This window comes from Plectropomus leopardus, chromosome 12, assembly GCF_008729295.1.
Source record: "Plectropomus leopardus isolate mb chromosome 12, YSFRI_Pleo_2.0, whole genome shotgun sequence".
Taxonomy (NCBI): domain Eukaryota; kingdom Metazoa; phylum Chordata; class Actinopteri; order Perciformes; family Serranidae; genus Plectropomus; species Plectropomus leopardus.
Genome location: NC_056474.1, coordinates 9,889,261 through 9,916,142, shown reverse-complemented (window position 1 = coordinate 9,916,142; position 26,882 = coordinate 9,889,261). Strand labels below are relative to the sequence as shown.

Genomic DNA, 26,882 nt, shown 5'->3' with positions numbered 1-26,882 from the left:
TCTCACTGTAAGGGAATGGTTTATAAATGGACATGATGAGTGACTAATTATACCTCACTATAAAGTGCAACGCTTGAAAAACTCACTGTTACTGTATTGTTCCAGACAATCTTACACATCAGATCCAGTCTGGAATTGTTTTTGGGGATGTAGTCGGGCTCCTTCTCACAAGAAAAAAAAAAAAAAAAAAAAAAGCAAATATTCAATGTTTCTGACTCTCAAAACATCGGTCTACCACAGGTGCAAGTTTTCCATTCCAATTAGCAACTGCTCCACCCACAAATTTTCCATCAAAATAAACTGGGAACACATAAAAAATGCACATTAAAATGGGAGTGATTGTCTTTGATATTCAATGCTTTAATTGAAACCAGGCTGCAGAATTACCGAGCCCCGTTTTGACGGCTCCATGGTTTCCATCAGTAAAAAAGGGGATTCCTGAGTGATATCCTGAGGAACACTAGATTTCCTTTTAGAGGAAAACCAAACACGGTAACACGTCATTGTTTTGCAGCAGCTTCATGGTCAATCGGCATTGCAGTTTTTTCTGTACCTGTAATGGACACTGGGTCAAAGGTTCACACTCCTTCTGTCTGCCACTCACACATTTTGCACATAAGTTCAGTAACCACCTCACATATGGCAGGGCTGGGTAAACATCTGGTAATCTTTGTTTCAGCTTCTCTATAGCTCACCAGGCTATGGTCTCTCTGTGTGTACTCAATCTTCTCCAATTACATAGTTGCTGGCGGCTCCCCTGAGGTTACGTGGACAAACCGTTTGGGATTGCGGAAGGAGTTTCCACAAAATAGGTGTTGTCCAAAAATTCCTCGCAGTTATGGAAATAAACCCACAAAAAGAAAGAACGATATAGAGACTCAGAAGAGCACGAGCTTGTGGGCATGCCTTTGGGTTCATTTTTTTTCTTTTGTTTTGAACTTTTCATCCCCAAAATCTGTGATGAAGTGAAAGAATTTAAGAGGCAAAATCTTTCAACAGACATTCAAGTGAAAACAGACAGAAATTTGAAGGCTGGTTTGTTTTTGAAGAAGAGAGGATATATATGAATTGCTGGACTTGAGAGCGTTACAGAAGTTTCATTTTATTTCTAAATTAAACCCATTCTCAGACCAAAGATGGTTACAATTATTCTTTCCGTTTGTGGCTGTATTGACTTCAAAAGTCCCAGCCCATGGTATTAGGCTGGCGGCTTCCTTTTGGTAGTTCTTCAAAGAGCATGTCACGGTAATTCCAACCTGAACTTGACGTTCCACACTCTCATTACAGGCCCGATCTATTGTCCTGGCATGGCTTCACCGGCTTTGTCAAACATTCTCATTGCCGTGTGTTGATGCAAACACAACCTATGCTGTCCATTCATTCATTTGCATTCATAAACTGTTGCATCTGCACAATGATTTCACAGGTCCCACTGTCAAGGCTGTTCTTACCATGCTGGCAGGGAGCCAGACGAGGCTGTTGGCCCAGGCTCCTTTCCCCAAGTTCCACCCAGACGCTGCGTGCGCCGTCATCCTGCTGAAATGTAAACCCCAGATTCAGCTGTGTTTGTTATGGTTGCGCCGGCCCTCGGTGAACACACAACGCTGTCACAACGTAGCTATAACAGCGGGGCAATATTTCAACAACAATCTATTTGGTCAGCTGCAATTACATCACTAGGTGGTCAAACACATTAGTTTGCTGGAATGATAATTAGGATTATTTCACGGGCAGTCCTAGCGAGGGTCTGAGATGCTGCTCTTATTTCCTAACACACCTCGACATTTAATACAGAAGTTTAAGTCAAGTGCTTTTAAGTATGTTTTCACAGCGTCTGAACTTGACCCCACTGGACTGTGTTCACAGGAGCACCGTCATTGCTGTTTTTGCTGGGGATGCTGTATTTAACAGCAGGGCCTGCTGTACCCCGTTGTCTCTTTTAATCATCCAGCTTCAGTATAAACAATAGTTTAGACTGAACACCAGTGTTGCCCTTGAGATCACTGGCCTGCTGTACTAATGGCTATTTACTTTCAAGGGAAAATAAGTAACCAAGAAAGTCTATTTTTATCCCGAAATGACCCCAGTGTCAACCCCACTGAGGTGGAGGCGGGGGGACACATCCTTAACTTTAATCAAACTGCCGGCCCTGCAGGCTGCACGCTAGTGCAACAGCCTTCGCGTGATTAATTTTTTTCCTGTCCTCTTGTCAGCTCATGTGACCCAAAGTCACTATAACACAGCAGATTCCAAGAGGATTTAATGTTAAAATATAAATCCATGGTCTGTCTGCGACTAGCTGGGGGTCTGTGCAGTGTGGCATCAGTGGGGTGGGTAATTTATTGTGGGAGCTAAGTGTTTCCATTTGCAGTAAGAGCCACTAAAAACAGACTCGCAGAAGGTTTCTGGGGGGCCCGCTTGTAAAAGTACTGATGCAGTGTGAGCTGGCTCATGGCCTGACAACCTGTTTGAGGAGCTGTATGGATGGGGTTTTAATGAATACATAATCCAGTCATTACAGAAAAGGACTCGTCACATGCGCCAAAGCTGCGACTCTTGACTGTTGTGCTCTAACTATGCAAAGAAGTGGGATGCATTCTTAAGAAAGGTTTCCCAAAGACAATAAACAGGACCTGCAAAGAAAAGTCTGTTGTTGGTTACTGTTACTGCGCATATGCAAAGATTAAAACGCAGAGCCATCACTTTTAAGATCAAATATATGAGCCTGAATCCAGTGGAAAGGAGGAAATGTTTTTTGAAAAAGTTGATTTATTTAATGTTTACCTAAATATAGAGACATTTGCAAGTATTTAGACTGGTAGTTCATACCCAGTAGACCAGACCACACATAGTAAAAACAATAATTATGTCCACACTCAAAGTGCAAAGGTCATAATGCACTAAACGTTTGTATTTAATGACCTGAAACTCACCATTAGCAACTCACTGCTGCCCTCTACTGAATCCAAAGAGCACACATTAACAATAATTATGTTAAAATAATATTTTGGGGGGGAATGTTTGATCAGCTCATGGTTGTTGGTTCAAGAAAGTAACTGTGTTTCGGCAGGTGGTGGTGATAGAGTGACATGAAGTCATTACAAACACTCTAACGCAGTTCTGTGTTAAGGTATATTATACAGTATTAAAAAATAAAACAAAAAAACAGCGTAGAATCTCAGTCATCACTTGTGCCCCTCTAGAAGTATGAAAGGTGTGTATTTATCTAGACTTTGACACTGTCTGTATTCTAATCTATTCTATGAAAATCGCTCCTCCTAGTGCTGAAAAAAAATCCTCAAATATAGTGAACAAGAGTGAATCTGTTTAGCTGGCAATATTGTTTACAAACAGTAATGTATATAGTATATCTTTTTCGCAGAGGTGTTCCTTACTCTTGCACATATCACTTAAAGTTCCCACACTGTAAAAACTGAGATGTCAGTGTCTCTTCCTATTATAGCAGGTGTAGGTGCTGTATAAATACTGTGAAAGTTATCAAAATACTCAACCCACAGAGAAATGCACACAGTCCGTAATCAGAAACTTTAAACAAGCTGTCAGGACTTCTGTGAAACTGTGATGTCACAACTATTTTATGTAAAGGTAGAAAGTGCCTCTGCAGTGCCATTACAGTCATTTTTCAGCTACAGGAACAGTGCAAAGACACCAAGGGAACAGATGCCGAAGACCTAAAAAACATTGCCAAATCAGAGCACAGTAGGCTTAAAGAGATAGCATTTCAGACAGAGACTGTATACAGATAAATTCAAAAATACAGTAAAAAAGTGGGGTTTTTTACATTAAAGCATGTAAACATGTTCTAGCAGAAATCCAAAACACAAGTATAAATCTAAAAATAAGCATAATATGGGACCTTTAAAGTAGTAACACTAGATAAAGTGGCAAGACGTGCGTATGCTAAAACAGGCGAGAGTTCAGGTAGGTTGTAATGTGGGTTTTCACCTGGAGTTGATTTGAGACTGATACTACTGTATACGACCACAGCCAAGTTTGGTTTGGCTGCCTGGCTGTTAACTCTGTCGCACAGAAATGAGAAAAGTTTGTGAAACAAAAGCCAGAAAACCAAAGTGCGCCTCAAAGACCAAGGAAAACATAACAATAAGTGCAAGAGCACATGATATCATCATGCAGCTCAGCATCTGGGAAAGTACCATATTAACAGCCATGCGGAGCACATTTACGGTTTGACTAAACTGAAGACAGATCCGAATCCAAACAATGTACGTGCAAAGAATGTATATTCATCAAGAAAGTCACATGGAAATCCTCAGGTTGACTTATGCCTGTAGAGTAATCTTTGATTGAAGCAGAGGAGAAAATGTTACCACGGGGACAGCCAGGAACAAGAAGATGATGTTGATGTTGGGTGTCATATTGTTTTCTGTTGTAGACCACATATACACCCCCTGGTTGGACTCAAGCACCTTCCTTCCAGGAACGTTTTCTCCCAGTTCTAACATTAACCAACAGGCCTTATTTCCTGAAACCAGAAACTCCCTCAGCAAAAGGAAACCCAGCAACACCTGCACCAGTGAGAGTCCGGCCAGGACGTGAGTCAAAAATCAGGCCATTAGTCTGAGACATAGTCTAATAGTGCAAGTGAAATTTCTCTAATATTTTGTTAATATATTTTAGGTGTGCTCAACATCAACGATTACTTATAAATCTATAAGTGTAACTGATGTCAAATACTATGCACTGGTTAAAGAAGTATTTCACTGTTATGAAGAGGGCCCTCACATAAAATATCTGTATATGTACTTTTAAAATTGGTGCTACATGACCAAAGAAAGCAAAGAAAAGGGCTGCTTTTACTCAAAAGGTAGAAAATCTACAGAATGTCATGCACCTGATCAGACCAATGAACACGCCCGTTGATGGGTGACGTAACGTGGAATGGTCCATGTTGAACATTGGCAGCCAGGAGGATCTCGTATTTACGTTAAATGGTAAGGTAAAAACATGTGATAAGAGAAATATGCAACTCAGTCACAGACTTTTGGTTTATATTTGATCTTTGCTGCTTAGTTTTACCCTTTGATCTCTGTTTTTATTGGCCTCTGTTTTCACTGTGCAGGAAGCAGAATGGTGCCTACTTCCTTTTCACAAACTGTTAGTATTACAGGTAAACACGGTGTTAAAATATGTCTCTGAAAACAAATTGCAGTAACGAAGCCTTGATATGTAGTTGACCAGCACAGCCTAGTTTTCAGTCTAACTTTAAAAGAAAGAAAGAGGGGCAGGTAAGTCTGTTGATCCAGCTCTATACTTTTTGTGTTTGCGGTGGTTGGCAATTACAAAAATGCTAAAGTACAGTCTATTGTTTGAGCTCGAAAGCCAGAAAAACAGGGGTAAGGGGTGATGCCTGAAGTTTAATCTGTTCAGACCATTTGTCATTTTCACTTTTAGGAGATGTCTGCATTAAGATCCTTTGTCTATTGGAATGGACAGAAAAAAAAGTATCCTACTTTTTTGTTTGCTTGTTTTTAGTTTTGGGGGGTTTTTTGCTAATGATTTGAGTGCATTCAGAGGAGAAATCCATTGCATGTTTTTGTGAGTGTTTGGAACATAATTCTGTTTTTAACTGGTTAATTTTGCTAATATTTACAAAAAGACATTGAAAAACATATTCCAGTGAATGACGACTGCAGTCTGTTTGTACTGCAGTCACATGGCTCCATATTTTGGAGCTCAGCACAACCCACATGTGCCCTCATAGCCCACAAACTTTTGCTGTTTTTTTCCCAGCATGAGTTGATTGATTGGCCATCAATGGAGACATGCTCCTCGAACGAGAGTGCTGGCCACAGAACTATCAAGTAAACAGACTTGGAAGTCAAGGCCAGCAAAATCCCTCGTGTCTCCATACCATCCGTTAGGAAGGCAAAGCCGGATCTCATGTATCTGTGGTCAGACGAGACCGCCACCACTTCCTCGTATTGCAAGGCTGCTTCAAAACCACGCCAGTGTGTGCTCTATTTCCCTGACCTTTTTTTTAAGGGGTTGGAATTCACATAACCATGTGGTGTGCTTCTGGAGTTTGGGACTTCCAGAATCTTACTGTTTATCACCCAAATCAACAAAAATAAACAGTCAGCGGTGAAAACATTTTCAACCGTGCTGGAAGGACTTTTCATAATGTCATAACTAGGCACTCCTTTATTGTTATCATGTGCTTGTGCTTACAGTCTCACGTCTTTCATGGTGGGCTTTGTTTAATAGAAGTGATAAGTTCATGCTAACTGAGACCAGACTGTTGAGTGAGGCTGTCGGTCTTCTTTCAGACCTCTTTGAGTCAGGCGTCTTCCTGATTCATAATTGAGTGCTCAGCCACTTGCCAAATCAAGTCTGCTCTACTGTTGACATGAAGTAGTCCCCCTCCCTTGATGAAAGCGGTCCAACAGGGGTGGTCAGCTGATGCCAACACTTTGGTGCCAACAGGATGTTATAATAGTAGAGTGTATAAAGTGAGCCACTTCCACACAACAGCATGCACAGCGGCTCAAACAGTAATTAACATCCGTTTCTAGTTTGCACGTGTTTTGATATTCTCTGTTGCAATTTGTCACATGGGAGCTGACTATGAGGGGCGTTGCCTGTTGACTTTTTGTTAAAGAATATAGCTGGGTTGGAATTCGGGAGGCTCATTTCACTGCCGTTTGTTTCTTCCAAAAAACCCAATTTGCTTTCCAGTTTATAAATTATGTTGTTTCTTTTGCTTTAATGGTCATTTTGTGCCAGGAGACTCAAGTGTTCTGTTGATTTCAGTCAAATTGGTTGCTCAAAAGCTTCAGCTTGCCTTTAAAAATATTTCCAAGGCACTCATCTTGAACTGGTGTTAAAAGGTGATAAAACTTAAATATTACATGGTGTGCAAGGGCTAAAATTCTTAACAAGTGAGATCCACATGCTCTGTGCACAGTGCATACTGCAGCCTTTTGCTTCAGTTGTTTAAATTCATTTAATTTCAGTTTCTTTTTTTCAGGCTGAGAGCACTTAAGGTGCTTTGTTGCAAACTCTATGCAGGCTTCATGTCTTTCACTGAGGAGAAACTTCCATCTGGCAACTCTCTGGAGTTCTCCCCTGACTGCTCAGTTTAGAAAGAGTCTTGATTGTTTCAAACGTTCAGACTTATGGAGGCTATTGCGATCTCAGAGACCTCAACATTTTTTTTTTTTTTGCAGCCTTCTCCAAAGCTGTGCCTTGACACTATTTTGTCTCTGAGCTCAGCAGTCAGCTCCTCAGACCTCTTGGCTTGGTTTTTGGTCCGATATGAGCGGTCGGCTGTGAGGCCTTAAATAGACAGGTGTGTGCCTCTCCACATCATGTCCAATCAACTGAATGCAACACAGGTGGACTCCAGTCAAGGTGCAGAACATTTTAGAGATAATCAGGAGAAATGGGAGACACCTGAGGCTTTGAACCCTTATGTCAAAGAGATATTTCTTCTTCTCTTTTCTTTTTACTAACTGCAATATTTTTTTACTTCTGTGCAACACAGGTTGACTCCAATCAAGGTGTCAAAACATTTCTTTTTTAACAACTTTACAATAAATAATTAGAAATCCAGTGGAACACAGATGGACTCCAGTCAAGGTGTACACATCTCAGAGATAATCAAGAGAAATGTGCAATTTCATCTTCATTTCATTTCTCTTTTTTTTTCCTCTTCCTGTTTTCATTTTGTCATTATGGGATATTGAGAGAAAATTAATGAGGGAAAAATGAATTAAAACAACTTGAGTATAAGCCTGCATTATAATACACTGTGATAAAAAAATGAAGGGGCCTGAATGCACTGTGTACACACAGTGTAGATGAAAATTCTGAATGTATGCCTGATGACTAACTTCCAAATATGTGCTGGCAACATTTAAAAAACTGAGGGTGAAAAAAACACTAATTTTACAATGTCTTGTAGAACAAAGATTGACTATTTTTACATGCACATGATATCCCAGTTTTTGCCCTTATTCTGAAAAAGACAATATTCCGACTAAGCTCTTAACATGCATAATGAAAACAGATATTTCGTTAATATTCCCGTGTACATGCAGCAGTGCATACTTCGATTAACATGCGCTAACATGTTGTTTATCATATCAAAATATGGGAGAGTGGAATGGCTGGAGCTGCTTGTAATTTAAAGAAAAATTAAATCTACATCAAAATATACATTTTTTAGTTTTCAACTGCTGGCCGACTTGTTTGATGATGCAAACACAGCCTCCCACCCAGGCAGCATCTGTCATGCAGGGCAGTTTGTATTTTTTCATGGCCTATATCATAGAATATGGGCTGGGTAAACACGGCGTAGTAGTATTTTAAATGCAAAAAAAGATAGCATACACTGGATCAATCAGTTATTTTTCTAAAGACTATTGCAGTGAACCAAAACAATGAGCTCAAAAATTCTAAAACTTGCATACCTGAAAGGTCCTCATAATTTGATCTATTGTTGATATATTGAATTACACACACAAAAATGTAGCAGCTTTAAACCAGCAAAAGTATCCAAATAAACAAACTACTGATTTTACTTATGACTTCATGTTACTGTAAATTACATGCTATTAGAAGTTCACTGTTGATGACGTCCTAACTGAATTCATAAGAAGGAATTCAATCCAATATTTAGTTTAGAATGCAAGTTGTGCTGCATTTTTTTATTCATTTGTTTGCCATGAGAAGGATGCAGGTGCACTTTTACTGTTATATTTAGAGCTAACTGTTTAGTTGTAACCAGTGTCAGGATGAATTTGGTATGATCGGCAAAAAGAAGCATCTAAACAACACTAAAATCATTATTTAAAAACATGGTACAGGTTTAACAGTTTAACTTTCAGCTTATTACATGTGACACGGTGACATTACAATAAAATCACAGAATTACAATACATGTGTCAGTCATTCACAGATAATACAGATTTGTAATAGTACCAATCTTTAGCAAGACATATACAGTTTACGTAGACCATAATAGGGTGTACTTCGTGTGTAATATTTAAAAACAGAGGAAATGTTTTCTGTTTGCACATTTACAGTCTTCTGCTATATATTGATAATGACGGGCAGCTTTTACTTGATGCAATACAAAGCGGAAATATTGAGACATGCAACATTAAGCCACAGAGAAACTGTGTCCAGAGAGGATAAGTGACAACTAGAACCTGAGAAAGAGAAGTCATCAGGACAGAAATGGTTACAAAAAGGAAGTGTGGCAGTACATCATCAGAAACAAAGAAAGTGCAGTGCTGATACTGGAAAACTTTAGCTGTCAGTCTATTACTCTCTAATCGTTTTGAGGTGAAATCTATTGTACCCAAATTACATTGACACGATCAAATCGAGTTATCAGTCACTCTTACAAGTTCTGTTGTTTCAATAATACTTGTCATGGAAGCAACATGCAGATTTTTAAAAATAAGATTGTGTAAAGAGATTAAATAACCCTGTTATTTTCTGTTTTTGCTTTTCAAATGTCCATTTTTCTTTTCCATGTGCTTGTTGCCATTGCTGTTTCCCACTGGGCTCGGGGAAAGTCCAAACTTAGTTGACAGCTTATTTTTTCACCAGCCAGTTTCCCTGGGAGGGCATATCATGCAATGTGGATTCATGCTATTCCCCCAAACAAGATGCCAATCAGTCAGTCAGCTGGACTTTGACAATCATTTGACCCCTCACTGGCTTCCCACCACAAACTTTGCCAGTGCGGTTAAATAGGCTGAGCCAAGCTATAAGCACCACTACCAGTGCTGGGTGGGGAACCGGGTGCCCGTTTTTGTTGTTTATATATTGATGAATTTTCAGAGCACACCTCTCTTTTCACAGAATCTTAACCAAGCGAGACAGTTGGGAAAAAAGTGTTTTCAAAATGACAGTTGTGCAGCTAACATCATCTGAAGTCCCAGACACCAAATCTACATCAAAGCACTAGCGGCGACAAAGGCTGACTGTTGCACATCGCCTTTGTCTCACCCAAAATGTGTCACTGAATACGCTGCAAGGACAACCAGCATGTACATTTTAGCACCAGCATGAGAGGAAATAACTTTTCATACCAGGCTAATGTAGCATGTATTCGAATTGGTTAGGTTTAGGTAAGAGGAGAGGATTATTTAGGGTTAGGGTAAAAATGTCAGAGTAAGCCATTGAGAGGCAGAGTAAGGCAGAGTAGCGTAGGCTTTTTCTTTGCCATCCTAGGAAATGCAAATTCACTTACATTTTGTATGGGGAGCACAAGAGGCGGAACGTATGGCTGAATTACAAACTTTGAACCCAACAGCTCTCGTCTGATGACTTTTTGCATTTTATTACCTTTTTTCAAATGATGTATCTGCATTCAAATTCAGATATTTGTTCATACAGATTAGCCAAAATATTGTTTGGACCTGTCTCAAGTTGCTGATCAAACTGTAAACAATCAACAAGTCTTGCCTTGTATATTCTCTGGCCATACCTGAACCCTTGAAATATTGGCTGTTGCTCTCAGAGATTTTAGCCTTGTTTTGTCATTTTAGGTGTTATTGATAGAGCACACACTCTACCATTCATAAAGATGGCTAAATTATCCAAGTCACACTGAATTGTTTCAAATAAAATAATGGAATTTATAAAGGAAGGACTAATTCACACAAAATGCTTAATGTAAAACATGTAGAAATATCACAAAAATGTATGAGCCCACAGATGAGACACTTAATGTAATAGATAGAAATATTGTTGTGATATACTAAGGTGTGTCCTTATTTTAAGTCATCATAATGTGCAAATTTCAGGGATTTTGGTGAACATCTTTAGTACTAAGCAGACACTTCCCAGACATCACTGACCCTTGAAGACACTTGATTTTTAACAACAAACATCCTATGAAGTATTTAGTGTATATGCAAGTCCCTACTGCTGTATTCCGCTGTTTTCACATTGCACCAATCCCTTGAGGACAATGAGGAAACTTCCAGTGCATTTCTCAGGAGGGACACAGTGGCCGCATGTGTCTGCTGGCCTGTCACAGCTACAGCAGTCTTTTCATGCGGCAGGTGTGCTTCTCTATGTGCATGGTGGCTCGGTCAGTGGAGCTGGTCAGGTCATCCAGAACATCGTCCTGCCGTTCCAGCTCCGTCTCTGCCTCCAGGGCAAGGTTCTTCAGCTGCATCAGCATCTGCACACATGCAACAGTCTTTGTTTAAGTAATTACACAGCAGCCCCCAGTGAACATGAACAACTGAGGAGCAAGACACAAATAAAAGAAGATTAAATACTGAAACCTGCTGAAAATTGGTGAGCAATTGCAGGGTGGAACATGCAGACCATATGTGGAGAGGTGTAAAGATGGGGTCAGTGAGTTAGAAAGTGAGTGTGTTATTGAAACAGAGGAAGAGGCTAAATGACGGTTTTTATACTCCGACCTCTGGCTACAATGACAACAGCCTGCTGCTTAATGTCTGAAGACGAAGGACAAAAAACGTTATAATTCAACACCAACCATGATGAAATAACAGCTAGTCAAGTTGCAAATATGATAATGTTTCCTATTATGCAGTACGTGAAGCTTGAGAAGATATTCAGAGAGAAATCCTGGCTTATCTCCGGGGATCATTGATATCATACAACTGTTTGCTCTCAGCGGTTTTCAGGAAAACTGCAACTACGTTTCCATGGTCCAACAACTGTGTATGTTATGGTTGATGGAACAACTTAAATATAAGGTGATGTGCCAAGCAAAACCTAATAAACACTACTCCAAACCCCACCACCATGGTTTCTAAACTAATATTATGTTATGCTACACATGCTCTCACACACCCACCGACATTATGTCAGTTTTCACTGGCCAGTGCGCGCGGACATTGCAACTGAGCAAAGAAACAGCTCCAGACAGCAGTTTGAAAAACAGATAGTATGTCAATACACACCGAGGAACGACTGTATTCACTCACTGTGACTTTACTATTTCGACTTGGAGACTGAATCACACCTTGCTGTTAACATTCACAGGAGTTTTGGTGTGTCATAGAAAAACACAGAAAATGATTATTTTTAGCAGCTGCTTATACAATGGTTAGAGGACTGAAGTCATGTAGAAAGCCCTGAAATTAAACATTTAGGCTAGAGCTGACAGAAAAACACATGAGCTAAAAGCCTTGTGCATGAGCAAGGTAATTTCAGGACTGTGAATTAATAAAAAAAGGACATTACATGAAATCTACAAATGAGTGAACTACTTTGAGCTGTTAGCATAGGACTGATTTCCAACCTCAAACAATAATACAGGTTTTAAAAAATGCTCTACCAAAGCACTTACGTTAAACTGAGCGACCCTCTGTACAAGTTGACCCACTGTTGATTCCAATCTTGACATGAATTACATTAAGAGTGGGTTGTGTACAAAGGCTTAGCATTAAGTTCACTTTGGCAGCCAAGTTGCCATTTATGGACACAATAGACAATCGACCTGTATGACTGGTCCAATGCTGTCACTGCTGCAATAAATTTGTTTGAGAAATGATTATACAGATAAAGACAAGAGTGGAACATTGTACATTGTTATAAAGTACAATGATAACTAAATATTTAAGTGTTAACAATACCTCGTTTCAGATAAGATTTATACAGTGAATCAACAAAATAATGTATCATGAAATAGGACTGTTAAATAACTAAACTATGATGGACAACACTGAAACAAAGATAAGTCACATCAAGACGAAAGCACATGCACGGTACTTGTAAGCCCCAATAACCGGTATATGCCAATCATGTTCAGGTATGCCACTCTAGTACCCACACTCTTTTACCATGAAGCTGTTGTAACACATGCAGAAAGTAGCTTGGCATTGTCTTTCTGGAGTAAGCAGGGACATCTCTGAAAAAGATATCTTCTGGATGGCAGCATATGTTGCTCCAAAACCTGGTTATACCTTTCAGTATTCATGGTGCCTTCACAGATGTGCAAGTTACCCATGATGCCATGGGCACTAATATAGACCCATACCATCACAGATGCTGGCTTTTGAACTTTGCACTGGTAACAATCTGGGCAGTCCTCTTCCTCTTTAGCCCAGAGGACACAATGTAAGAGATTAAAAAAAAAAAACAACTCATTGGACCAAGGCACACTTTTCCAATTTGTATCTTCTATAATATGCCAATGTTCAAGCACAACCACTGTGATAAGATATATTCCCCAACTATTACAATAATGTCAAAATATAGTTGAACATAGCTGAAGCCTCATCATCCCAGCTGTACATTTATTATGCACTTCTCAATTGCAGTCAGTATTATTGCTTTCTCCATGTAAAGTGGAGAGTCAGAAAAAAATTCCTAAATATCTCTGGTGGAGCTCATTGCAGACACTTGGATGTGAGTAATAGTATAAAAAAAGCATTTGTACCAGTTCTCCCATGAGTGCTCCATAATGACTGCTTTTTCTATGAAGTTTCAGCAAATGCATGTGTAGGCTATCCCAAAAGATTACTGGTTCCAGTGAATGTGGATTTTGATATGGAGTCCTCTAATTTCTACAATAGGTTCTATTCTGTCACTATAGAACTTTAATCCCATCTACTGATTTTTAAGACGTATAGAATTTATTCTCTCGAGGGCAAACACCCTTGTAATGTTAACTAAAATGAAAAATGATTTGTGTACCTGCCGCATGATTTTAATCAGCTCCAAAAATGTAATGGGTTCTTTCTCTGCCCGTGCTTCATCCTTTCACCACGTTACATTAAATTGGGCCAGTCGTTTTTCCGTAATCCCTCTGTCAAACAGATGAACCAACAAACCCAACCAAAAAACAACCTCCTTGGCAGAGGTCATTAGAGCTAACTTGGCTGATATATCGGCCAATATTATCTTATTGTGGATATAATGATGTCTGCATACATAGTATGACGGCTAATAAGCAAAAACAAATGGCAGAACACAAACATTAGAAGATATGACAGGATATGTATATGAATATTGTGTCAATCAGAGAGCACTGGCAGTTTTTTTGTTTAACTATAATCTGATTTATAATTTGGTCACAGTTCTTCAAAAAACTAATATAACGGATTACCATTAACAATGTTTTTACCTGGTATAGTGTGTCACACACAAAAAATGTGTCTGAATCATCAGCCTGAATTTGCGTCACTGTGTAGGTCTTGCCACCACAGACCATGTCCGTAACATTTCTCAGTGCTGTGAGGATCTGAATGGAAAGACTCTGTAAATTCTGACCAAATGACTGAACAGGTTTCTTTCCTTTTCCTTAAACCAGGATGGACTTTGGTTTGTGGTCTCACTAAATAACATTTTAATCATACAGGATGAAAAATAAAAATCATTATGGTGGATTGTGGGTTGGAATGGAGCTATCAAAATACACCGAAACCATCGGGTTGTTTGCTGTCATACATATAAATATAAAAATATGAAAAATCTTAATGCTACAATTGTGCAAATCACATATTCACACAAGTCTCACCTGCTTGAGTTCCTGCGCTTCAGCCTGACTAACAGATGGCTGGACGACGTGCACCTGCAACTGGGACAGCTCTCCAGCTGGGACCTCCAGCGGGAGCTCTATGTCTTGGCACCTTTGCAGCAAACCTGACTCTATGGGTGGAGATGGTGAAAAAGTGCAGAGTGCATATGTTGTTTATGAGGAAACCAGACAGTAAACTCAAAGTAACTGAGGCAATCAGGATGAAGTGACTCATCAAAACACATTTCTGTCAAGGAGAGACACCAATAATCACATCCAAAAGTCATGTGGATGAAATGTTTTTACATGTGGCTGCACACCTATAAATATACACAAGTGGAAACATAGATCTTTACTGCCCCTTAGTGGTCAATTTTATTTTACACATGAAAACGGCGAATGTGCTGTTACTTACACCGAAGAACATTTTAACAGGTTGAAGTTAAAGATCTAAAACTTTTTTCATGCATTCAATAGATAAATTTCCCTAAAGCTTTAGTCACAATTTTTGGTAAAATCTGTGTTCATGAGCACATGTCCATCCATCTTTAAAATGTGCAGTTTTATCACACAACACAATACCATAGATCAGGCATGTCAAACTGGTCCACAGGGGGGCCGGTGTGGCTGCAGGTTTTTGTGCCAACCAACCAAGAGCACACAGTTTGACCAATCAACTGTCTGAAGACAGAGATCAGTTGATTAAATGAGTCAAGTCTGGTGTGCTGCTACTTGGTTGGAAACAAAACCTGCAGCCACACCGGCCCCCCTGTGGACCGGTTTGACATGCCTGCCATAGATGATGCAAATGTTGATGGATTTTGCCATTGGCATGCTGACTGAAGGACTTTACCTCCAAGGGTGGTTACCTGTGAACTGAATGTTCATTTCACTACCATAAGACATCTCTAATGTTGTTTCCCTTAATTTGGCAATACATCCAACCATCCTCATAACGACAGACCACAAGTAGCCACACAGGACCTCTACATCCAGCGTCTTCACCTGCAAGATCGTCTGCGAGCAGCCACCTGAACAGCTGATGCAACAATAGGTTTACACAACTGCAGAATTTCTGCACCCGCCTCGGGGTCGCTAACATTTTGTCTGTGATGGGCCAATATTGCCTGATAAAATCGACTGACCAACATATTGGCCGGGTGGTAATGTCTTATTGTAGTGAAGTGAACATTCATAGGCAACAGCACTGGTGGACATCCCTGCAGTCAGCATGCCAATCACAAGCTCCCTCAAAACTTGCAACATCTGTGACATTGTGTTGTGTGATCAAACTGCACATTTTAGAGCCTTTCATTGTGACCATCCCAAGGCACACCTGTGGAGTAATGATGCTGTTTAATCAGCACCTTGATATGCCACACCTGTCAGGTGAATGGATTAGCTTGGAGAGGGAGAAGTGCTCACACAGATTTTAACAAATTTGTGACCAAAATTTGAGAGAAATATATTTAAGAGTGCATTAAAAAGTCTCAGATCTTTAACATTTAATTTTTTTTACATTTTTGAGGAATATATTTATCTATGTCTTACCTTCATTCCAGTTGGGCCCCTCTGTGTCACATGGAGATGAAAGTGGAGTTGCTTTGAAAGCACTGTATTCACTGGTGAACTCCACTTTCTTTTTGTACTGCATCTCTAAAACTGACATTGCCTCTGGCATCTTGGCAGACAGGAACCTGTAGCATATATCCGGCTTCCCAATGAACCGCTGTCGAACAGTGATCTCATATGGACTGTGCACTCTGATTTCGTCGATTTCATTTCGTTCGAAGCGATGGAGGAGTTGGCAGTTTGTGTCTCGCACCTCAAGAGCGGAGACCAGTACCAGCAAGCATCCGGGTTTTAAGTCCGAGTTCCCGCCTTTGCTCACTACGGCTGGGATGCTTGTGATCACCTTATGTCTTGCGGAGCCTCTGCTAGCTGCAGAAGCTGCTGCAGCTGCAGCTCTTGCAGCGTCCTCAGCCTTGGCGTCCTGCTGAGTCTTCCAGGGGAGTTTACCAAAAGGCCACCAGGAGGGAGACTCCAGCTCTAACAAAAGTCTGCAACAGATACAAAGGGAGAGGAAGAACTCATTAGCGTATGACTATGAGCCTATTTATGTTTTGCTACTGCTTAGTTTTAACAATCAACAACGATGAATAAAGCATGAACAAGTCTTCCGATTTTTAAAAAAGGCATAATATCTCAGAATGCACAATATGTATTAGGCCAATGACTTGTTTGCCAACAATGGGAATTTTATTAAAAGTATTATTACAATTTTGAAATTATAGCTGATATATAGCGCCTATAATACAAAGCCAAACTGCATTCATTTACTAAAAAAGGGCAGCATCTACCTGATACGGCAGGTGGTGGTACACCTTTTAAGCTGGTTTGTGAGCTGCCAATATAAACAGAGACTGCACAGAGTGTCTGATCCCCTACTGCCTGACTCCCCACCAGATCAGAAAACTTCGTGCTACCATTAAACAAGTTCGATGCAGTGCTGAGAGACTGTCTCAGGAGCGTTCACTTCTCACACCAAGTCTTTAAACTACCCAACAAAGTCACACCAAAAAGGCTCGACTCTGTCATTAAACCCATTAATAATCGTTTAGTAACGCTTGCTGTGTGATGCTACAGTTAGCCCTGTCACTTTGTGTGTGCAGGTGGACTGTCACCGTCTGTCCCCCAGCACAAAGCCCATACATCCACAGCTGTAGTCTCTGCAGAGAGGTGGAAGCACCTCACTTTGTGTTTCCATTACTTGTGTTTAAAACTTTGACATGGCTGCTTTGATAGATTATGTCAAAGCATTTAATTTGAATTCTTAGTTAAATGTCTAGGAAGTCTTTTGAGATACTTAACATGAAAAAATGAATGAACATTTGAAGAGTCAGAACTGTTCTCCGCTTTTGTTGTGTTAACAGTAATGCCTGTTAGATTTTGTTAGGTCAGGCTATGGAGTATATAATCATCTATATTTTCTCACTACATCTTGGTCTATCTTACTGTCTAGTGTGCATGAACTACAGTTTATAAACTTTTTAAAATACAAAAATGTGAAAGTATTGGTTATCAGTCATGACAAGCAAGTCATTATTAGTTATCAGTGTTGGCTATAAAGTATATAAATAAATAATTCATAAGGAATGTACAATGTTGGATTTTTTTGCCGATGTCTAATATGCTGATATATAACAACTCATTAAGCTGATAACCGATACTGATATTTCCCCACCTAATTTTAGTGATCAAGTCTATTCTGTAGTGGCATTAACATCGTGCTATGCATACTTTTATTGTGAAGCCCACTAGCAGATGGAGACATGAAATTAAATGTTCACTTTGCCAATAATAAAAACAATAATAATAATAATAATAATAACAGTAAATTGTGATATTGGCAGAAATCAACATGTTGGCTGATTCTTATATTTCATTTTAAAGCCAATACCTGCCAATACTGATGACATGCTGATACTGCCGTGCATCTCTAAATATTATGCATCCCTAACAATGTCATTAAAATAGGAAATATGTATATAATTACTTATCAGCCACGCCCAGATCAGAGTCAATCTTCTCCAGTCCCTGCATCATATTGTCAAACTGCTCTCCTTGGTGGCTGAGGACTCTACCGGTGTCCTCCAGTCTTCTCTGTGCCCCTGCCACCAGGTTGATCAGCTCTCTGCCTTTAGAGGGTTGACACTCTGCCCCTTTGGCCTCTGAGCTTGGGGACAGAAGGCGTTCTCTCCAGAAATGCTCTAACACATTATAAACCACCACCCTGTTGGGCTTCAGGGAGCCGAACCAGTGTTTCACATTGCCCTCCTCAAGCACCGTGAGGGTGCTGAAGATGAAACTGGATGACTCCATCTTGATCTCCATGATCCTGGAGAGGCGAAAGCTGGCGAGACTCTCCTTGCTCTGGTTCGAGACGAAGCGCACCATGGTCCTGGTGAGGGACAGAGTACCATTTTCCCACCTCTTCTCGCTGTTGATGTAATAGGAGCCGGGCCAGCTGTGGATGGGAACGTCCCGGCTCATTTTGGAAGGAGATTCACCTACAAGGACAAATAATCCTTAGTTTTACAAACACACCATACACATATACACACTATTGTTGTTTAAATCTGTAATTGTGAAATAATAACATTGAACCATTTCTCTGTCCTGGTGATAAACATACTTTCTTCAGGGTGAAATAAGGTATCCAGGCAGCAGCTGGGCTCAGCTGAGGCGTCTCACTGGCAGCTTCAGCTGTAAAGCAACGACCTTTCTATCCCACTGACCGCATTATTACTGCGCCATTACAACGTTATGACACTTCTTAGCGTGTATCACTTCTTCTGGGCGCAATTATGTGCGTCCCACACCACATTAATCGACGATTTTACCTTACTGTGCCGAGCATTACGTTACCTCATACTCTTCAACATCGCCGATGTTTATTACGGAAGTGACGTCACGGTTAAGCACGGCTGTATTTACTGTCCGACTTGAAAAATTCTTCTGTCAGAAAAAGGCTAACGCGACGATTTTGGTAAAAATAATTATCGTTAGCACGGACGACGGTTTCTAAATAAGCTAAACTAGCATGCAGCATTATTATATTATAAATTGACACGTTTTTATTTGCGGTTTGATAATTAATAAACATCAACGGTTTTATGAATGTGTCGTCCAGGAACCATAATCTACGAATTTCGGGATGGAGTCAAATGCGGCGACTTGTTGTCATTATAGAAAAAAATACATTTTAATATAATATTGGGTTTCTAGCCCCACCTTTAAAGTCTGATAGCAAAAGTAAAACGACACGCGCTATGTCAAACCGGTCTACCCGTTAACGTTAGTCTACTTTGAACCGTTTTTAACGGTGACAGCTAAGGTTGCTAACTGGCTAGCCGTCTTGTTTATCATCATGGACAGGGAGGCGTACCGTAACTGCTGCAGTCTGGTCAAAATACCGAGACAGTCGTACGAACAGTTTTGGTCTTCACATTTTGTAGATTACATCGACAAGGAGTTGAGCTATTCCAAGTTTTTCAAGAAATATTTGCTTCCCAATCACCCGTGTATGTTTTCAAGAAGGTTCACAGAGGACTGGAAGTGTAGGAAACAGTGGGTGTCAGAGGAGGGGAAGCCGAATTTCCAGAAACTTCTGCAAGATTTTGGTAAATAAATCTGCTACTAATGCTTATAACTACCAAATGCAGCTACTGCAATGGTGACTTCAAGATAACGCATTTGCTGTCTATTACAGATGAGACTCCTGTTCCTGTTGCAAACTGCAATGCAAAGGAGTACAATGCAAACCCTAAGCAAGTTATGCCTTTTAAAGAATTTATACACTACTGGAAAGAATACATCCAGAATGGCCACTCATCACCTAAAGGATGCCTCTACCTTAAAGACTGGCACATGTCAAGGTAGCTGTTAATACCAAAGGTAAATCTGTTTCATACAGTGCAATGTGTAGAACATGATTAATCCAATAATATTGCTATACAGGGACTTTCCAGAGCATAATGTTTACACCACACCAGTCTTCTTTTCGTCTGACTGGCTCAATGAGTACTGGGATACACTTGAAGTGGATGACTACCGGTTTGTCTACATGGGACCCAAAGGCTCATGGTATGTAGAATTTAACATAATTTTAGTAGAATCCCATTCAAACCTTAGTTTAAAGTTTCACTTTAAAAAGTAATATAAATATTTCTATTGCTGTTATAAGGCAACATACCTCTCAATCAGATGCACTTCCTCCTCACCAGGACCCCGTTCCACGCTGACGTGTTCCGCTCCTACAGTTGGTCTGCAAACATCTGTGGCAGGAAGAAATGGCTCCTGTATCCCCCAGGTCAGGAGGAGTTTTTACGAGACACTCATGGCAACCTCCCTTACGATGTAACATCTGCTGAGCTTCGAGACAGAGGCCTTTTTCCACACTCCGAAGAAGCCTGCCAACCGCTTGAAATTATTCAAGAGGCAGGTGAAATCATTTTCGTGCCCAGTGGTTGGCACCATCAAGTTTATAATTTGGTAAGTACTTTAAAGGCAACAAAATTAAAGCAGTTGAATTATATTGTACATTTTGGTCTTTTTCTGACATGGGCATTTTCTCTTTTTCAATGTTTGTCTTACAGGAAGACACCATCTCTATTAATCATAACTGGCTGAATGGCTGTAACGTTGACATCATGTGGCAGTTCCTTCAGAGTGAACTATCGTCTGTTCAGAAGGAGATAGATGAGTGGAGAAACACGATGGACTCTTGGCATCAGCACTGCCAGGTACTGCAGAAGCTTTTCAGCCTGCATGCTTTCTGGAAACATTCTGCTACTGTTAAAGGTCCCATATTATACTCACTTTCAGGTTCATACTTGGATTTTAGGTTTCTACTAGAACATGTTAACATGCTTTTATATTAAAAAACACAATCCTTTTCTTGTACTCTGTCTGAATGTACGCCTGTCTCTTTAAAACCCTGAGTGGTCAGAATTTCCACGTCTTCCACATCTGAGCTCTCTGCAACTCTTAATAATCACTGCAGCTGGAAAAAGACTAGTGACACTGTAGCAGCAGTGTTTATCTTTATATAGTGTAGTTGTGACATTACAACTTCAAGGACATCCTTACAGCTAATTTAAAGGCAAAGGTTTATTATTTCTGGATTTGTCTTTTGACTGAGTGTCCTGATACTTTCACGGTATTTATACAGCATCTGTACCTGCTACATAATTTAAAAAGACAATAAAATCAAACTTTTTACAATATGGGACCTTTAAGTTTGCAACATCATCAATAAAGTCACTGTTGTTTGTTACTTTTCAGGTTATTATGAAGGCCTGCTCTGGTATAAACTATGCAGAATTTGCTTCGTTCCTGAAAATAATTGCTGACAACCGAATGGCTTTCCTGAATGCCTGCTCCTCTGGGGATTCCTCCGATTACCCACGGCATCTCTCAGAGATCCTCACCACACTTGGACCTTACCACGCTGCCTTTGACCTACAAAGAGTGGCCCACATAATTGAATGCCTTCTCTGCAACGAAGACTTTAAGCGGCTCGATCATTCAGCTTTGACTTTGCAGCCAGAAACCATGTTACAGCAAATTCGGGACACCATACAGTCCACAAGAGGGCAGCACCTCCTTTATCAGGAGTAAAATGTTCAGTAGTGTCTCTACAATGTTACTATTATCTGGAAAAGGCTTGAATGAGAAGTGCCAATTTGTATAAGTGCAAAAAGGTGATAACGGTGTTACTGCACCTTCAGTTTGAGATGAATGTCTGGAATTAGCTTTTGCACTGAAAGATAAAAAGAATGAATAAACTAGAAAAAAAAACAACAAATCAATGGAGTTGTATTGATTTTTGCATATTTAATCAACAGTCACCAATACAATATCACTTTTGGTATATTCTGTTGTATAGTGCTGCAATAGATCAGTTAAATAACATAATACATTACAATTTGGGGAAACTCTAAAAGTACATTTTCTGCAAACAAAAATACAAATGGAATAGTGCCACACAGCTGTTAAGCAATGACAGTGTAACATACTGTACTTCAGGGTTCTGTCTATGAGAAGTCTGTCAGATGTGATGTATGTCACATTTGAGGGAACGATAAAACATCCACTTCACTTGATTTTTGCGTCTTCGGGCCACCAGTCTGGCACAGAGGCCTCAAGTGCCACTGTGGTGTCATCGGAAGATTTGAGCATCAACGCCTCTTTGGCGTGAGCCATGCGGATCAGGCTCAGACCCAGCTCTCCGACGCCTGCTCGGTGCTTCCCAGCTGGTTTGCCCGACTGCGTTTGCAGCGCGGCACCTTCCTCGAGGTCTTGGACTGGAGTTGACAAGCGTACTGGCATCAGGCGTTTCCGAATCACCCCAGTGTGATGAGTCCTGGCTGTGAGCTCCTGGCCAATGTAACAGCCCTTGCTGAAGCTGATCCCCTGCATGTAGACGAGGTTTGACTCTAGTGGTAGCGCCACCCCTGGTGGAAGGTCCTTCACGCCCTCCGGAAGTCCTAGACGACAATGACAGCAGAGGAAATAAACAAAACTTGTCAAAAACTGTCAAGAACACGTCCATGCAAATCCTAACTTTCTGTCCTATTTCTCTTATTATACAAACTGCATGTTTTCTAAAAAAAAATAAAAATAACTGGTCTTACCGATTGCATAGCGATGTCTGTGATATTCCCCCGTGTCACCTTTCTGACATGATGCAACGACGTCCAGGGGGTCAGTTTGATTGTCCAACACCAGTCTCCAGCCCATTTCCTGAGTTCGGGGATCGGTCTCCCACACCAGAGCTTTGTCCGGGGAGGAAAGCTCAGGTTTACTGGCCTCTTGAGATGCGCTCTTCTGCTTGGAAAGCACCGCCCACACAGAGAGCTCTGGACAGGGGTTTATGTTGACCTTTCTGCGGAGCTTGTACACCTTCAAATGTCTCAAGATTGAGTCCTTAATTGTGCTGTCACACTCCAGGAAAACACCCTGTCCTGCTTCAACGTCTTTCAGACTGAAAGGGAATGCAGTAAATTTAGTGACTTGTACAAAAAGAAAATACACCATAAAAATGATATAATTAGTTAACCAGAACGTACTTTAATGGTGAGCAAATTCGCCTGATCTACCCGAGGCGCAGGTATAATATGCAGGACTTTTCAGTTACTGTTTGTAAACAATATCTTAAATCCAATCCCTGAGTCACTCCTGTGCCTCATCTGCATTTTTTTGGGAACAGAGTCCTGCTTACACTCTGGCACCTGGTTGTTATCTTTCTGTAAAGTCCATAATTTCACCTGGTGTGCCCGGAGACGTCCTGAACACATGAAAATAAGAAGGATCAAAAAGAAAATTCAGACAGAGTGCAGGGTCTCTGCAGATGGATACTTCACCGCACACTTTTTGTAGGTCATAAGTGGTGATTGAAGAGTTTTACTGTTGTAAGAGAAGATACGCTGTTTTTGGTTTTTTTTAGGAAAATTCTACTTAGAATATCCTTAAAGATTTAGTTTTTTTCCCATAGAAACTTCAGAGTAACACCAGAAGATGTGCACATTGGTACAAATACATTCCAGTTAGAGATCTAATTTACCAGGCAGAGTTCACACAAAACATTTGGCTTCAATCGCATACTAGTGTCTATAAACCATCTTAGAAAATATGTCATTTTATGGTATACAGCATTACAAATTATTTATTTATTAAAATTTAAATTTGAAATATTTTTTAATGGACCTTTGTGTCTTTTAAGGTCTGGATGTGTAGACAATCAATAATTAGAAAACAAAAATTACCAGAACCACTCAGTAAACATGGACATTATAAAGCAGCAGCCAGTAGAAAGATGCAAAAAATACTAAATTACAGTGCAAAAATTAAAGGAGCTGATGGGATCACAATTCACTTGAGTTGTACCTTAAATAATTTCATGTATAATTTCATGGCTTTCAGAGGAAAAGGAATTAGAAGCCCACCCCATATAGACGCCTGTCCCAAATATAAGGCTGTTGTGTTCAGTGTTTTAAGCAAATAATAGCCCGGGCTATTACTTTTACAGTATTGTAAGTTATTGTTTTACTTGTAATTTATTGTATTACCTTCAGTGAGATTTTTCTATGAGTCTATTTGGGTTTCTAAAAGGGGTCGACCGATAGTGGTTTTTCAGGACATATATCAATACCAATTATTAGTAGTGAATGAGACTGATAGCCAATATTTGGAAATCGATATGCATTTGCAATAAAAATTAAAATCTTACAGACAATATTTAGAATTTGGAATACAACAAACTCCAACACAAAACTATGTATAAATGCCTTTAAAAAATGTTCAAAACCGAAACTTTAAACATAAAATACAGCAAGTTCCAAGCAACTATTTTTAAATATTCAAGTGAAAAATTAAATTAAAAATTAATAAATAAAAACAGCTCTCTGAGGTTTTACAAAGTAAAAATCCCTCCCATGCTGAGACTTTCTTTGCACTTTTTAATTAATTAATTTTATCAACAATCACCCCAATGTAGATATTTGGCAAAATGCCAAAAAACAACATGAAAATGCCAAATATCGGCAGTTTATAACTTTTCCTGTATTTTTATTTTTATTTTTAAATCTGTGTTCTGTTACTGTTTTTGAGGATAAATAAATATAATTAAAAAAAAAAAATGTTTGTTTGGGCTGGCTCTCGGTCTGCCACCGACAGCAGCAGCTGCATTTCAAGATAAGCAGCCACACCCTCCAGTCTACTGACAGCGTGCTGAAGTGGTTTGAAGGGTAAAATAAATGTTGTGTAGATGTTACCTGTACAACATGATGTCATACAGTGTCCGTCCCTGCACATTGAGCATGTGTGAGTACACGGCAGTGAGTCCAGGCTCCACCAGCAGCTCCACGTCGTTGGTTATGATCCCCTGAAGAAACGGACTCGTGTCTTGTCCCTGGATTTTAAGTAGCGTCCTGTGGGGCAGGTGATAACACACAAACTGTCCGGGGACATGTCTCTGGACAGTCTCCTGGCTGTACTTCCTGACACGGACACCTGCTGCAGCTGAGACACCGGAGAGAAACGTGACGCGCAAATACCGACCCGAGTATTTTCTGGCGGACGTGAGCGCGCCTCTGGTCAAACACAAAACCCCCATGATGTCCACTGTCACAGGAGTGTGCGTGTGTGAAATTAAAGCGGTTACTGGCCTTATAACAGCAGCGGACGGCTACATAACACAGGACATCGCAGCTGACTCTCACAACAAGGACTCCATTTTGGAAGTCCCACAATGCATTGCTCGATAATAACAGAGCACGTGGGTGGCGCTGTTTTGCTCCCGTAGCTCGCGTGAATATCAGATATGAACCAGTCTACTACCTGTAAGGAGTGTTTACTTCCCTTTAGGCTTTAAACATAGACTGTAGGCTATATAAATATTATTATATAAAGTCTATGGCTTTAAAGTTACACATAACTCATGTTGTTTTTTAATTGAATATGATTAAACAGAGTTTACAAATAAAAGTTGGAGAAATTTGCCTTAGATCTACTTCTCAGGGATTGGATCTTGACCCTTCCTGCAGCTGTAAATATTTTTCCTTTAGTCTCCCTGAGTGACTGTGGGAAAATGAGTGGCCCTCTCTCTAGCTTAAATAGGCCTAACCATATATATGTAGCCTTTTTTTTTTTTTCAAAGTTCAAAATTAAATCAACTTAAAAAGTACTTGCACGTACATTTTTACAGGACCCAGTTTGTGCAAATGTTTTAGTTTTGGTGAAAATTTCAACGAGACGTAGAGTAAAATGATTCTCACAAAAAATTACTATTTTAAGTCTAGATTTTGTTATGTTTCCCGAGGAAAGCATGAAATATGCTCCATTATGTTTTTTTGTTTTTACAGATTTAAGCCATGGTAAATGCTGTCATTTTGGCAATTAAAAAAAACAAGAAGATGCTTTTCACACCTGCCAGCTGATATAGTGGCCTATGTTGTGACAGATTTTACCTTTATAAAAAAAAATGCAGCTCCTACAATTTGGATATTGTACTTTGCCATTTTGCAGTCTGGTTAGTACTAATATTTTCATTAATTGTGCAGCCCTAACAGCAATACCAACAACAACAACAACAAATCAGTGCAGGCTTATCATGAGAAAATGACAAAATGCTGAGCAGGCAGCATATGCAATGTAATGCGCCTCCCGCTGAGGCTCTATAAACATTCACTGCTCAGTAAAACTCCTCAACAGATGGGAAAATACCAAAAGAAAATGTGAGTAAACACACACACACACACACACACACACACACACACACACACATCTGTACAGAACAAATTGTGTAACTCATTACAGAGTAAAGAGCTACAAGGCTTTTTCTAACAAAACTGCGGCAAAATAAATAATGAAGAGCTAATAAGCGTTGTGAAAGCACACCAAATGTTTTCTTACAGGATAAAGTGAAAAAAACTCCTATATATAGAAATAAAAAGTCATCCAATAGGATAGTAGTGATCCAGCTTCTCAATACAGTTTAACATGATGTCTTTTCCTAAAGCCTGGACAAACACCCATTGTTCTCTGTGTTAACAATTTGTTGATTAGCTCCAGGCGTGGAGTGCCACTTAAGGAAACCTACACTGGCACATAGATTGTTGAATGTGCATTCAGTTGCCTGTAACTGTTGGAATATAATAATCATTTGTATATGGATTGAGTACAATATAATTTTCCACATGGAGTTTTGTGGATCAGTAATTGGATTTATTGTGTACATTAGGTTTTACAATAGGGTTTTTATGTTATTTAGTGGCAGTCTACACCTGATGCTACTTATCCAATAATTAATGAGTACAAG

General features: G+C 39.9%; 3 protein-coding genes across 3 annotated transcripts; 1 reads left to right on the top strand and 2 right to left on the bottom strand.

Annotated features, from left to right (window-relative positions):
* Window positions 1-8,686: 8,686 nt before the first annotated feature.
* Window positions 8,687-18,945, bottom strand: snap47 (synaptosome associated protein 47). Its single transcript, XM_042497071.1, has 5 exons — window positions 18,696-18,945; window positions 18,057-18,570; window positions 16,052-16,560; window positions 14,501-14,631; window positions 8,687-11,185 (listed from the first exon to the last, which is right to left on the bottom strand). The coding sequence occupies exons 2-5, from the start codon at window positions 18,551-18,553 to the stop codon at window positions 11,039-11,041; spliced, it is 1,284 nt and encodes a 427-aa protein (XP_042353005.1). The 5' UTR covers window positions 18,554-18,570; window positions 18,696-18,945; the 3' UTR covers window positions 8,687-11,038.
* A 72-nt stretch (window positions 18,946-19,017) lies between these two features.
* On the top strand, window positions 19,018-21,852 carry jmjd4 (jumonji domain containing 4). Its single transcript, XM_042497070.1, has 6 exons — window positions 19,018-19,683; window positions 19,773-19,938; window positions 20,021-20,146; window positions 20,287-20,554; window positions 20,659-20,805; window positions 21,347-21,852. Exons 1-6 carry the CDS (start codon window positions 19,431-19,433, stop codon window positions 21,680-21,682), a joined length of 1,296 nt encoding a protein of 431 aa, XP_042353004.1. The 5' UTR covers window positions 19,018-19,430; the 3' UTR covers window positions 21,683-21,852.
* A 26-nt stretch (window positions 21,853-21,878) lies between these two features.
* iba57 (iron-sulfur cluster assembly factor IBA57) lies at window positions 21,879-25,301 on the bottom strand. The gene is made up of 3 exons (XM_042497075.1): window positions 24,838-25,301; window positions 22,699-23,048; window positions 21,879-22,551 (listed from the first exon to the last, which is right to left on the bottom strand). Exons 1-3 carry the CDS (start codon window positions 25,176-25,178, stop codon window positions 22,160-22,162), a joined length of 1,083 nt encoding a protein of 360 aa, XP_042353009.1. The 5' UTR covers window positions 25,179-25,301; the 3' UTR covers window positions 21,879-22,159.
* Between the last annotated feature and the right edge of the window lie 1,581 nt (window positions 25,302-26,882).